This window comes from Mesitornis unicolor, unplaced genomic scaffold (genome assembly GCF_000695765.1).
Source record: "Mesitornis unicolor isolate BGI_N332 unplaced genomic scaffold, ASM69576v1 scaffold27012, whole genome shotgun sequence".
Taxonomy (NCBI): Eukaryota; Metazoa; Chordata; class Aves; order Mesitornithiformes; family Mesitornithidae; genus Mesitornis; species Mesitornis unicolor.
The window spans coordinates 33902-47887 of NW_010167558.1; the positions used below are offsets into that span (position 1 = coordinate 33902).

At 35.7% G+C, this 13986-nt stretch overlaps 1 protein-coding gene across 1 annotated transcript in view; it reads left to right on the forward strand.

Annotated features, from left to right (window-relative positions):
- TTC21B (tetratricopeptide repeat domain 21B) overlaps positions 1-13986 on the forward strand; it is a gene marked incomplete at its 3' end in the record, with an annotated part of 32226 nt that overhangs the window by 159 nt on the left and 18081 nt on the right. The window contains exons 2-14 of the mRNA XM_010178739.1: positions 120-249; positions 1045-1155; positions 1983-2149; positions 3015-3137; positions 5122-5279; positions 5677-5761; positions 7369-7467; positions 8057-8249; positions 9205-9302; positions 9738-9938; positions 11772-11901; positions 12349-12506; positions 13739-13963. Coding sequence (XP_010177041.1) covers positions 120-249; positions 1045-1155; positions 1983-2149; positions 3015-3137; positions 5122-5279; positions 5677-5761; positions 7369-7467; positions 8057-8249; positions 9205-9302; positions 9738-9938; positions 11772-11901; positions 12349-12506; positions 13739-13963 — 1878 coding nt within the window. The remainder of the gene's footprint in view (positions 1-119; positions 250-1044; positions 1156-1982; positions 2150-3014; positions 3138-5121; positions 5280-5676; positions 5762-7368; positions 7468-8056; positions 8250-9204; positions 9303-9737; positions 9939-11771; positions 11902-12348; positions 12507-13738; positions 13964-13986) is intronic.

Consider the following 13986-nt stretch of genomic DNA (forward strand, 5'->3'; position numbering starts at 1 on the left):
GCGGTGGAGCTCAGGGCAGGATGGCGAGGGGTCAGACGGGGCTAGTGCGGTCTGCGCGGTCTCCTGTCGTGCCAGGATGAAGCATTTGCACGAGTGAACCGGGGCCGTCTCTCCCGCAGGCCCTGCTCAATTATTACTGTCAAGAAGGCTACTTCCACCATGTTCGGGCTGCGGCGGATGAAGCGCTGGGACGGCTGGGCAGTGATCCGGTATTCCTTTTCTACCGAGCCTATGGCGCCCTGAGGGCAGGTAATACGGGGCTGGGGAGCTAGGGAGCTGGTGGTTGTGTTGTGTTGTGTCTCGTCCCTCCGCCGCCCTCCCAAAACGCTGCTCTTCCTGGTGTCGCAAAATTCAGTCTTTTGTCTGATACACAGAAAGAAAGCGATGTTTTGGAGTCTGAATGTTTTCTACGTCAAGAAGATAACCAGTGTGTCATGATCTGTCACCCCAGTCTCACCCAGTTTAAATGAAACTAGTCTAGCTAAATTCATATTTCAAGGATGTTACAGGATACTAACAGGTAACCCAAAGTGGGGAGGGCTGTGACAGAAGGCTGGGAAGGATTCAGAAGATTTTGAGGTGGTGTATCTGTTCCTGGATTCCTTGAATTTTGTTTGGTTTTTTTACTATCATATGTTCCTGTTTTTCATGATACTGTCTCTTCTACTGATGTTGTGTGAAAAGATTCACACAAACAAGGCAAAAATCTTGGCTTTATAAAGAAACAGGAGCAAAAAGAGCTGCTCAGTGCCCTGGGTGAAACATAATAAAGATGATTTTCATCTTTGTGGCCGTTGGCAGAACTAGCACATAACTCCTTTCAAGTTCTCTGCATTGAAATGTGTTTTTCTTCCTTGTATCTCTTTGAAAGACTTGCACAAACAAGTGGAAATGGATGTCTGAATAATGAAGGAAGTCAAGAAGAAAATGTTATCAAAAGCAGGAAGCAAAAATAGAGGGGGGAAAATTAAGTCAGATTGAGGTTTGATGCTGATATTATGTCTTGAAAAATGTTATAGCCTATTCTACACTTGTTTTCACTAGGTGACATCCAAGAGGGTATTCGACAGTTGGAATCTATTAAAAACAAACAGGAAGTGTCACTTTGTTCAATGATGGCTCTGATTTATGCCCATAAAAAGAGCCTTAATCCAGGTATGCTCATTATGACAGTACTGCTTCATGTTTTAAACAGCCGTGTGTGAAGATCTGAGTTGTAGACTTGCTCTGCTCGACTTAAGAAGGTATGCTCCAACTTTGGATTTGACATAGTATCTAGTACTGAATTGAGTAACGCTTTTCAAGGCTGTAAACAAAACTACCAGAGCACAAAACTGTGATGAATAAGACTGAATGTTAAAACAAAACACTAAAAAAATAAAATCTGACTTATCTACCATAATGAAAAATATTTTATGGAAAATAAAAATGAATCAAGCTTTTTATGATTGTTGTTCGGTCTTGTCTGGTATCGGTACTTTTGAGAACTGCTTTAAAGCCATGCCAGTTCTGTCTTTCAAGTTACTCTGACCTCTGCAACTGACAATAGCAATGAAGATGTAAGAAAATGAGCTTTAGTGTTTGGAAATACATCACATATTTTCCAGGATTACAGAGCTAAACTGTCTTGTGTTCAGCATTTTAGGGCTGCTCTAAAGTTAACTGTTAACTTGTTTGGCAGACACTGGTATAAATGTGAACCCTATTGTCAAGTTTCCATTTATCTGGCAGAAATTGAGGCTACAGATCTATGGTTTAACAAATGACAAGGTTCTTGCAGAAATTATGATGCTGATGGGAACCCTTTTCTGTGTTTTGTATCTGTACCTGATGAATATTTTTAGTTGGGAGTGATTGCCTGTGTGTTTATCAATATGCAATACAGAAAACAATGTTTGCTTTGGAAGCCCTAGATTTATGTGCTGCTTTTTTGTAGTATTTTGAGATGCTGTCAACAAAAGCTCTGAGCAAAATTTTTTCAGATCGAGATGCTATTCTAGAGTTGGATGCAAAAATGAAGGAGCAGCGTAAAACAGCAGGACATCAGGCTCTGTACTTTGCCGGCTTATTTTTGTGGCATCTTGGTCGTGAGGACAAAGCCCATGAATATGTTGACAGAATGATCAAAGTTTCTGGTGGTGGTAAAGAGGTAACTCCCCCCCCTCCCCCCCCCCCCCCCCCCCCCCCGTAAATTAGTGATAGGACCATGTATGCTGTGAATCTGGACTAAACTCACCAATGCTATTTGTAGGTTTGCATTAAATGTTTTGTGTTCTTTTACTTTCTTAATGTCATAAATTCATTTGACAAGGCCAAGGAGAATTTACAGAATGTTTTTTGTCTGCTAATTATTAATTTTCACTTAATAAATGAGAGGTCTACATTGATCAATGGAAAGAATATGTAGTTATGGCAATTTTGCTACTTGATACTGAGCATCATAATTCCAAGCCAAAACCTAAATGTGATAGTCTCACTAGAGGAAGACATCTGTTTTAAATCTGAGGACTCAAAAGTATGCAGAGGATCAGGGATTTAAACCTTCAGCAGTTGTTAAAGACAAAATTTGCCTAGGGTTTTACTGAATGTAATTTATTTTATTTATTGAAACCATAGTAGTTTTTTGGTGGTGCTGGTTTTTTGGGGTTTTTTTGGGTTTTGTTGTTGTTTGTTTGTTTTATATTCTGCAGAAATGTTTGCAGAAAATATTCTTACTGTCTTATGTGATCACTTCTGTGAGGTTTTGTTCTGTCTCTGAGCGTGTTTGACTAGTTCAGTACCATTGTTTTTTTTCTTAATCCTGTAAGTAAATGTACCATTTCATTAATTTAGTGTAAGAATTAATTTTAGGTTATGCTGTAGGCTGGTTATTACTTCACATATGTATTTTAAATAGTTAGATATTTTAAGTCCTGTTTTATTTTTAGGTTACTTCTTCTTCTTACTGTATCCAGCACACTTTTTTTTTTAACTACATAGTTAGTGAAGAATTCCTATTTGCATTTTGTTTACAGGGGTTGATTCTGAAAGCATGGCTCGATCTGACCTGTGAAAAGGAAACTCACGTTAAAAAAGCTGTGAAATACTTTGATGAAGCACTTCAGGAAAGCAATGATGTTTTTGCTCTGCTTGGTAAAGTAAGTTTACGTCATGATTTTAATGCTTCCTAAATGTCATATTAATGTTCTAGAGTGATTAGAGAGAGGCTGAGAAGACTTGTCTGTAAGTGAGCTTGTCCATGGAGTAGAAATGCAGCTTAGTCATACTTTTTTTTATTTGGAGGAAAAGGCTAGGTTTTAGCAGAAGTGAAGTTTGAGTTGATTTAGGAAATTGTTTAAGGAATATAGAACAGTTATCACACAAATTGATTATGGTGTGCCCTAGCACAATAAAAATATACGACACTTCATTTCCTGTGGTAGACTGCCCATTTTAAATAGTTTGTAGTAAGTTTTAATAAGTAGCAGAGTTTTGTAAGATTCTTTGTAGATTAAGGCAAAGTGACGTGCCTGACTTGCAGTAATGGTACACTGCGTCTTTTACCATACATGGAACTGTGACTTTCTGGGGTGTTCTTGTTGAGTTATTATATTTCTTTAGTATAAAACATTGCTGCTGTGTGATATTGCTTCACTAAATACAATTTTCACCTCCTTTTATTTTTTGATGAACGGGAACTGGTCTATTTATTCCTGTCTGTCTGTATTTCTTTTAAGCATGTTAAAATCATATGGTTTTTTCTTGTTTTTATCTCTTTTTTGTTGTTGTTTGTTTGATTGTTTGTTTGTGGTTTTTTCCCTTGGAATAAAATTAGCTGCTGGATGATACTTTAGGGTCCATTAGACACCAATGTAATTAAAAAAAAAAGTACAGATTAAATGCAGTCATTATGATTTTGCTGTGTACACAAGATAAACTGTTTTTATTTGTGTATTTATATGGGATTTCGTATCACCTGAAAAAAGAAAAGTATGTGTGATCTCTTCCTTCTGGCACGAGACACCTGTCCTCATCACAGAATTGCTGTGTGCGATGGCAAAAAAGAGAAGTAGTGAAGCGCTGTAGTGCAATCATCTGTGAACATTGTTAACACTTTCTTTTTTTTACATGTCATTAGTCCATTTCAAGTGTTCATTTTGATTATATTTCATTAAGGGAGTGGCATGAATTGTTTTCTTTACACATTTTTCTGTTTCAGAGTGTACTAGTTTATATCACAGACATCATTACTCATTAATATAATATTTGTTTAATTTTCTGAAGCTAAATTAAAAAAAAGTTTGTTCAGTGAAAATAAGAAGACTGAAGTTCAGGAGAGTGTGCACAGTGATATTTGGTTAGGCACGTGTGCTTGGCTGTATGCAGACTTTTGAGTTCAATTACCAGCGCATCTTGAATTTAATTACTGCAAATAGATTTTCGGCAGACAACTATCTTGCTATGGCTTCAGAAATTAACTCTCAGAAACTACGATGTTTGCACCATTTCTGTCTCAAAAATATGAACTAAAATGGCATGCACACAGTCGCCTGGAATATGTTAAGTTAATATTAAGCGTCAAAGCAAAGTAGACGATTTAAGCCCTAAATTGATTTCTACCTGAATTTGTCTAAAACTGTGACACTTGATACTTCTGAAATAGTTTTGTATTTGGAGTACCCTGTAAATTGCTTTAGAATTAAAAAACTGTTAATTCTGACAACAACAGAATTAACAACAGTGACCTAGTGAGTGTGGGGTTTTTAGATGGTACATACCTTACAGCTTGAAAAAATGTTAAATCTGTGGATTGTGTTCAATATCCTAAAATTGTGAAATACCTTACACAAAGTTATTTGAAACCTAATAAGATAATTTTATTCTTCAGCTACATCTCTCTTTTTCTTTCTTGTAACTTACTAGTAACTTGGAAATGCTGTAATTACTTTTGTTATAGAGTGCTTACCACACACCAGGTTTTACACATCTTTTCCTATTTGATTGTTGTAGTTGTGGCTGATGCTGAAGTCAAACTATTACTTAAACATTTTTCTCTCACTAGCTCTTTCTTTTTTTGGTTTCTATTTGCAAGAACTTCTGGAGTGTAGAGGCTTCTGATGTGACTTCTCTTCCTTTCTTTAGGTGCAGTATTTTGAGGTCCGACAGAATTATTCAGGAGCTCTGGAAACTGTGAACCAGATAATTGCAAACTTTCCAAACTTTGTTCCTGCTTTCATAAAGAAAATGAAGCTACAACTAGCCTTGCAGGACTGGGAGCAGGCAGTTGAAACAGCACACAGGTTGAGTATAAAGTAGTACACCACTCATTGTGTTCTTGCCATGTTTTCACTGTAAGAACTTTTTGAAACAAATGCAGATAGGTTTCCGTTTGTTTTTAATAAATTTGAATTAGTTAAATCACTTTTTTTAAAGATAAATTTAAACTAAATGAAGCTTTATTAGAACTCAGCCTTGCAATTCTGTGAGGATACTACATCAATAGGTGAATCTATTTTGTCTGGAAGAAGACCTTATCTGAGATTGGCATGAAGTAGCAAGGCTGTGCTTTCAATTGAGAGCTATGCCTTAAAATTACTGTGCAACAGAAGTTGCTTTATTTCACTTTTAGGATAAAACAGATGATTGAGCAAGGTTTTTGTTTTGGTTTCTTTACATTCACCTTTTGTTTGGCTTCAGGCTATTACAGAAAGATGCCTTCAATTTAGAAGCTATAAGAATGGAGGCCCTGCATTATCTGTGCAGGGAAGGAAATATAGCTGAGGTGAGTCTTTATTAGCAGACTGTTGAGCGTAACTTAGCCTTTGTAAGGACTGGATGCCACGTGCATTATCTTCTTTGTGTCTTCGTCTTGTACACTGTATCTGGTCCTGTGCTACACTACTTATCTGCAGGAAGAAGTATATTTACCTGTTTTGACTCAAATGGCTGCTCCAACTTATTGTTTTGTTTTCTGGATGCCCAGGGAAGTACTTTTTTTACTTCCATCTTTCCAGAGAACGAGAATTGGGCCAAACAGAAGTCTCCTCTGGACAGTTAATTGAATCATGTTGATTTGAATAATCAAATCAATCTTTTATTGTTTAAATGCTCTTTTTATGAATTCATAAGATATTGTAGTCCTTCCATTAATTTTAAGCACTTTATTAATTGAAATAAGGGAAATAATGAGGTCTTGTAGTAATACATTTTTGGAAGGGGGTCATAGTCACTTAAAAACAGTCTGCGATGTTAGGTTGCATAACCTGTGCTTTGTTCCCCCTTTTTTTTGACAACTACTGGGCTTTTTTTAGCTTTAAGAATTCTCTTTAACTTTTCCTTTTACTTCCAAGATGCTTTTCTGCACAAGAATATATTAAATTATTTTGTACATATGGTGCTTATGCCATTTTTCAGGAGTTTAATATATTATCAAAATTGGCACCCAAGAATGATAAATATTTTAAAATATTTTTTTTGCATTATGCAAAAATACTGGTATAATTTAAGTGGAGATTTAGCAAAAAAAATGCGTTTTGTACGCTTTTTCAAGTTCTAGGGGAAAAGATTTTAGGTTGTTTAACACATTTTTAGTTATTGCAAAGAACTCTTCAGTCATTACTCCATTTATAAGAAAATTTTAAGTCTGACTTATGCACAGTTGTAGGAAATATGGAGAAACAGTAACAATTGCATGCTCCAATTCTGTTAAGCTGTGCAGGAGTGAAACTTGCTGAACATGGTAGATTGTAAACAAAAGATTCTGGAGTAAAATGTCACAGTAAAAGACCCTTGTCTAGGAAAAAGATTTTAAAAAATGATGAGATTTAAACATAATTCTGGTGTCTACATCTGAAATCATATTAAAAAATCCCATGTACCTTATTATTGTAACCGTATAAATGTCTAAGGTACCTTAAGTGGTTTGAGAAACTTGATGCGAGAAGTCTGAGCGTCTGGAAGTGCCTTGGTTTTGATCATGTGTCTGTATCACAATGAAGCCCAAACAAGATTTACAGATTGGATTCCTCAGACTGTCTTGCTTTGTGAGACTCTTCTATCAGATTCAGCTCAAGTCTTTCACTGTTTGTTGTGGTTTGTTTGTTGGTTTTTTGTTGGTTTTTTTACAGCATGTATAGAGAACACATGATCTATTTTATTGTAACTTCACTATTCCAAAGTATATTTCTAGGAATTCCAAAATAAATCTAGCCCTGAAAACCTCTGAGTTTAGATTTCAAGATACTATTGCCCAGTAAAGTATGTGACTATCTAATGTTTTCTTTACTATTTCATAGTAAAATACGTGACTAGTTTTTAGTGAAAACTGTTCAACTGTCCTTATCTGTTCATTCTTTCTATTACTCACTATGTTACTCCTGTTTCTCCAAGGCTTCAGCAAGGCTGGGAGACCTTATTAAAGCACTGGACACGTTGGAACCACGTAATTCACAGCTCTTCTGTAAAATGGCATTAGCTTTCAGTAGAACAGTGAGTATGCTTTTTTTCTTAAGCAACATGCAACTATCTGTATATCCTGTTTTTTGTTTTATTTTCGGGTACACAGTCTACTAAACATCTACTAAAAATTAGAAGATTGCAGACAATTGAAATAAATTAGCTTGTCTAGCCTTGGGTAGCTACATTTTTGAAGCTTTACATTCACTGTGAATGGCAATACTTAAACAATTTCATTCCAAGAGTGTTTTTGGTACCTGCTTTTAAAAGAGAAACAGGTTTCCTATTAAAATACATTCAAATGTCCACCAACCATATTGCAGGAGTGGCAGGGTTGATGACATAACCTTGGAGCTGAAGTTTTCTTTAATCTTTGTATTTATCAAAATCATGTTAAGGAAGCATTCAAAGCAACTGTCAAATATCACTTATTGTATGGTATTGTGTACTTATGTTTGAATCCAGCAAACTTTATTGTCACAATTTATATAGAATTACTGCAGATGGTATTAGTCTTATGTGAGATGTTGCCTCAACTGCTACAGCAATATTCAGTGTGTTTTTCTAAGTGAATCTGAAAAATAAGAAAAACTTAAGGTCTAAAGATTATTCTTACCATTAGTGTGGCAGGAACCAGCTCATCCTTCAACATACACAAGCTCTAGTTGAAAGAGCATCTGATTTGGCATCTGACAATGCAGAATTTGCTACTGAACTTGGCTATCAAATGATTTTACAAGGGAAAGTGAAAGAAGCTTCAAAATGGTACAAGACTGCTATGACACTTGATGAAACAAGTGTTTCTGCGTTAATTGGTAAGGTCTTGCACTTTCTTTTGGTTCTTACTGGTCTTAAGACACAGGCGATGCTTTTTTGATCAACTTCCTGATTCATGTTATGTTCTCTTCCTTGTAGCAACAGTTTCTCCTCACTGGATATGTCTTTTTGTATTCCTTTTTTTTGTTTTTCTGTTTGTTTTTTTTTTTTAACTGAAGAACAGTTTTAGGCACTACAAAAATAAAAGATTTAAAGGCAGTTGATAGAACAAGCTGTCCATGGCTGTTACATATGTGTCTAAATTAGACTGGAAAACATAGTCAGGTCAAAACATCTGATACTTTTGATGTGCATGTTAGATTCTTTGGGGAAAAAAAACAAAACCCAAACCAAAACAAAACCCCAAAAACCCCAAGAAACCCCAAGCAAGAAAAAACAAACTTTTGATAAAGTCCAATTGCTGTCAAGAAAGTGGAGGGTAAATACAGCATGCATGCTTCACAGGTTTTTTTTTCCCTGCATTTTTTCTCCTTAACTATGGCGTTGCCTTTCTAATCTGAAACTTCTAACAGTATGAAAAATTTAGAGGGTAGGGGTGGTTTGTGTGTGTGATTGGGTGCGTGTCTGTGATTTCTTTTTTCCATTTCATTTTGCTTCTTGTACTTGTTCTAAATTTAGAAGCCAAACTTTATGGTGCTTCTACTTAGTCTAGCACCAGGTGAAGATTTACCGTTTTAGACTGTAATATCAGGGATGAATTCTTTTTATGGAACTGCGTTGTGGCATTGCATATATTAATATATCAGTCGTTTATCATCTCCTAGGTATTTCTAAGTGCGTAAAATCTGCATTACCATAAGTCTTGATCTATTCTTTCTTCTCGTATCATCACTTTATGAAGACGTTGAGGAGAGAAAAAGATAATTCTGGAAAACAAAGCGTGTGTTTCACTATGAAGATGAGTCTGCAGTAAAATGTTTAAATGTGTTACAGGAATTATCCGCTGTCAGCTAATACAAGGGCATTTAGAAGATGCAGAGCAGCAGTTGGAGTTTCTTAATGAAATTCAACAGTCCATTGGGAAATCTGGGGTAGGAGACATCTTGCCTCATTAAAATACCTTGATTACAATCTAAATTGTGGTCTATTAGCTATTTCATGTTTTATATTTCAGCCACTTGAGCAGAGCATTCTTAATGGAGTACCATTAAATCTAAATCTAATGCTCTACAACACAAGGCTGTTTGCAGAGCAAAAAAAGTCAGGAAAGGGAGGGATATTAATTGTTTTCAGGATTTTGCACTCAGAAAAATTTAGAGCTTCTTGCAAAAATTAAAGAAATGCACTGATAAATAATAATCACCAGTGTAATTTACAGTGAACCTACTAAATGTCGCAGTTTCCCTAAAAACAAAGAAGAAATTGCTAACATTAATAATTATGTAGTGTTGTATGAGTAATAGATGAACATATTTGGAATATGGAGAATGTTTTTTTGTTGGTGTTGGGTTCTTTTTTTCCTGCAGGAATTATCTTTCTTGCGTGCAGTCCTTGCTATGAAAAAACAAAAGAGACAGGAAGAAGTTATTGCCTTATTGAATGATGTTCTGGATACTCACTTTTCAGCGTTGCATGGCTTTCCTCTTGGCGTGGAATATTTTGAAAAACTAAACCCTGACTTCTTGCTAGAAATCATTAGGGAATGTCTTAATTTTTGCCCAGCACAGGTAAGCAGCTGAAGATAACATCTGTCTGAAAATGGAAATTATTATCCTGGATTTCATTTTGAGATCAGTTAATCATGAAGCAAAAATTTAGAAAATTTTCCCTCTTAAAATGTGAACTCATTTGAAGTAGAAGTGTTTTAAGATATTATACCACTATTTAATCAAAATAACTATGAAAATGTATCTTTTGTGAAGTGAGCAAATTGCAGTAATGACACCTGAGGAAACTTGGGATATTTGTTTAATGCAGTGTGTGTGTGTATTTATACTTTTTTAGTATTTCTTTTGAAGAGAAAACTGTTAACAACACATTGAATAGAGCTATCTTGATATGAAGCTACGACCATCACACAGTCCTATTCTTGAAATAGTTTCTTCAGCTCCGGCTGTTTTTCAATGCACATATATTCTTTCTTTGTTTCAGTTTCTTTTGTGTGTTTGTAAAGATCAGTGGAACACTACTTTTTGCTATTATTATTACTAATTTCAAAGAAAAAATTTCACTTACTTAGACGGCTCATCTTCTGTGGCTGAATCTGCTTCTACTAGTTTTGGCAATAAAAGCGTGTAGAACTTAATAAATTGAATGAGGGCCTCACATCTCTAAAGCAGAAGAAACACGTTTAAGGTTTCTTTAAATAGCGTCTTCTTTAAATAGATTCTTCTTCTGAAATAGCCAGGAGCAGACTTTTGTTAGCCTGTCATTAGCAGTTTTCTAGGCTAATTATAGAACCTTCCCATAACGATTTGTTTCCAGCAGGCAAAAAAGTCGTTTTCCATTGATATGATCTGTCCTACCATCTCTAATGAAACTGTAATGTTTGAAAGTCTGAAACATTGGTAGCAATGCCAGTTTCATGTCACAGATACAGATAAGAAGTGTCATTCTGTCGGGTGGTGTCTTGTGTGAAGGTTTGCCTGGGGTATATTCCAGAAGTACTTAATGGTGGTTTTTAATTTGGTATGAAAACTCTTCTTCCTGAACAACTGTCCATAGAAAGATGTCTGAAAGAAAAGATAGGCTTTTTTGGAAATTTGTTATCTTTTCATTGCAGAAAGGAGTTTGCGGTATTAAAAAGTGAGGCATTTAGCCAGGTGGTGGAGGCTTCCAGTTTGATAGTGGAGGATTGCTGCTTCCCCAGGGCATGGGTCCTGGGGAAATGTTAACTGTGAACAGAAGGATCTTTAGATTGCCTTTTCCTTTTTTTACATGTAAGAGTTAGCACTAGCTAAAGTAATACAGGGAAATAACGCTTCTGATAGTGAGCGACTAAAGCGTGGTGTGGCTGTACTAACAGCTTACAGGAAAGCAGTTATTTCTCAGCTGCTGTTTTCAGCCTGTTGGCTAATAATATGGATATGTTCATGGTCCTGGGATAAGGGTAGGAGGATCAGGACTGGAACTTTTTCGTCTAATCCTTCTGGCTGTTCTTTCCAGCTTCAGCTCTCTTGTCATTTAGTTCGTGTTGCCAGTTTGTTGGATGAGCTGGCGTGGTAATTCAGAGTGTGTTGCCAAATGTTTATGGACTGACTCTTCAGCTTGTGTCAGGTCTGAAGTGTTTTATTGTTGTTGAAGTCCATGAGGCTGTCTTTTGTTCCTGCTAAAAAAAGTTCCCCCCTTAAATGAGAAACATGTTTTTATATTTCTTCACAATGATAGCTTTCAGCTTTTTGAACTGAAGAAAATAGCAATGCTTTGCTGTTGTTCATTTGAGTTTAAAGTGAAGATCAGACCTAAAATGAAATCTAAGTCCAAAACCTGTCAACTGAAGTGTTGGTTGTTGGTTGGTTGGTTTTGGTTGGTTGATTATTTTTACTTTTTTTCACTCCTAGCCTGCAAGTCCTGGGCAGTCTCCTTCACCACTTCTCAAGCACTGTGCTTCTATTCTTGAAACTGTGGTAAAAACTGTGCCTGGTCTTCAACAAGCTGTCTTTTTAATGGCAAAAGTGAAATACTTGTCAGGTAATAGTTCTATCAGTGGTTAGCTAGCCACTTTTTAGTTTCTTTAATATAAAAAATAATTTAACACTTTTAAATCATAATTAATATTTTTCTTTCACTGCAGAACACTGCATTACAGCTAAGTGAAGAACATTTGCACTACCTTTTTTGATCTGTATGAGTGTGTCTTGATTTTACAGACACACAAATGTGGTATTTTTTTATCTATTACTTCCAAAAAAAAAAATCACTTCTTGAATGATTTACAGGTGGAACAATTGAAAAACATCTTACCGTTGACCTGCTTTTGATTTTATTTTATAGCCACGTACTTTATATATGAGTGTATTTGCTCAATGGTCACATTTTTTTTGAAGTTATAATATTGGTGAATAATTAATAAATGCTCTATATTTAACCTCTGTATTTCATATCAACTAATTCACTTTCTCTTTTTTAACTTCCCAGGGGACATTGAGGCAGCCCATAATAATCTACATTACTGTCTCGAAAGGAATCCTTCTTATGCAGATGCACACTTACTGATGGCCCAGGTGTGTTTGGCTCAAAACAATACTAAACTGTGTTCTCAATCCTTGGAACTTTGTCTGAGCCACAATTTTGAGGTAAGTTGGACAAAAGAATGAAACCATTTTATTCAGTCAGTCATCTGAAGTTGTATGGTTTTGTATATAATCCTTTTCAAACTGAACTTTTTAGGACTCTTCTACTAAAGTTTTAATATCTAAATGTTTATATGGACATGGCATCTGAATATTTGATAGAAATGGCCACAGGGACAAGACTGATATCTTTATTACAATGTATTGACATTATTTTGAAATACAGAAGAAAGAAATGGTAGCTTTTTCTCAAATCCTTACAAAAATATTAAAAACATGTTATAGAAACTGAATTTGTAATTCCAGACTAACTTGCAGCAGTCTTTAAAAGCCAGCATAAAAGGATTTGAAGAGTGATCCAATGTTGTATCTGGATTCTTTTACTCAAATGTACGACTGCTAATGAAGATATGCACAGATGCATGAGGGGATCACAAGGGATCGGTTGTTACCTTTTGACAACTCATGCTGGTTTAAACACTCTTAAGTGTTAAGAGAGTAACCATGTGCTGTGCTCTCTTCCATTAGTGTCATGTCTTTGTCCATCTTCTCTGTCCCTTCAGGAGTAAATTTGGTAAATTAAGCACGGTATTAGAAAACTTTCACTGTTTTGCAGTGGTCATCACCAGTTTTATTTCTTGGAGCTAATACAGTGTATGGGATTTTCGATTAGCTGACATCAGTGGAACTTTATGTAGGATTAACGCTGGTTTGGGAACACTCTACTCAGCACTCATCAGATCTGCGTTGTGCGGAGTCTTGACAGAGCTTGGCAAAAAAGTGACAAGCTACCATTTCCTTGCAAGCAGGCTCCCATCTTGTTTCCTTCCTCCAAGTGACCCAAGAAAGCTGAAGATTAACTACATAGTTAGGAGACACTGAGGTGCTTGCAACTTCATATACTGTGACAATTCCTTTTGACGGGAAGTATATTTTAAGTAAGTGCAGAAATGTCAGGCAGGACTCATGCCAAACAATGATTGTATACTACTTTTAATTAATAGCTTGATGAAGTATGTATACAGTGCGGTGTGGGAGATACTCAGAAATCACTTGAAATTCAATCTCATTTCAAATAATGCTATAAAGAATGGATTTTTTATCTCAAAGTCTCATCTCATATACTAGTTTTTGTTTTTTAATTAAAAATGTAAATTCTTTCAAGGGTGTTTAAATACTATGCATGCTGTGCATAAAGTAAAATTTGGAAACTCCTTATCTCTTTATTTTTTTAGGTGAGGAATCATCCTGTTTATCACTTAATTAAGGCTCAAATCCAGAAGAAGATTGGAGAGTTATCAGAAGCTATTAAAACCTTACAAATGGCAAAGAATTTGCCTGGAATGAGAAAAACTACAGCTTCCTCAAAAACTAAAGGAAAAAGAATTGAAATTGATGCAAGTGATCGTGTGTCTGTCTTCCTAGAGTTAGTAGAAGCTTATCGTTTGAATGGAGAACCGGTAAGATGGCAAGCTTTGTTAGC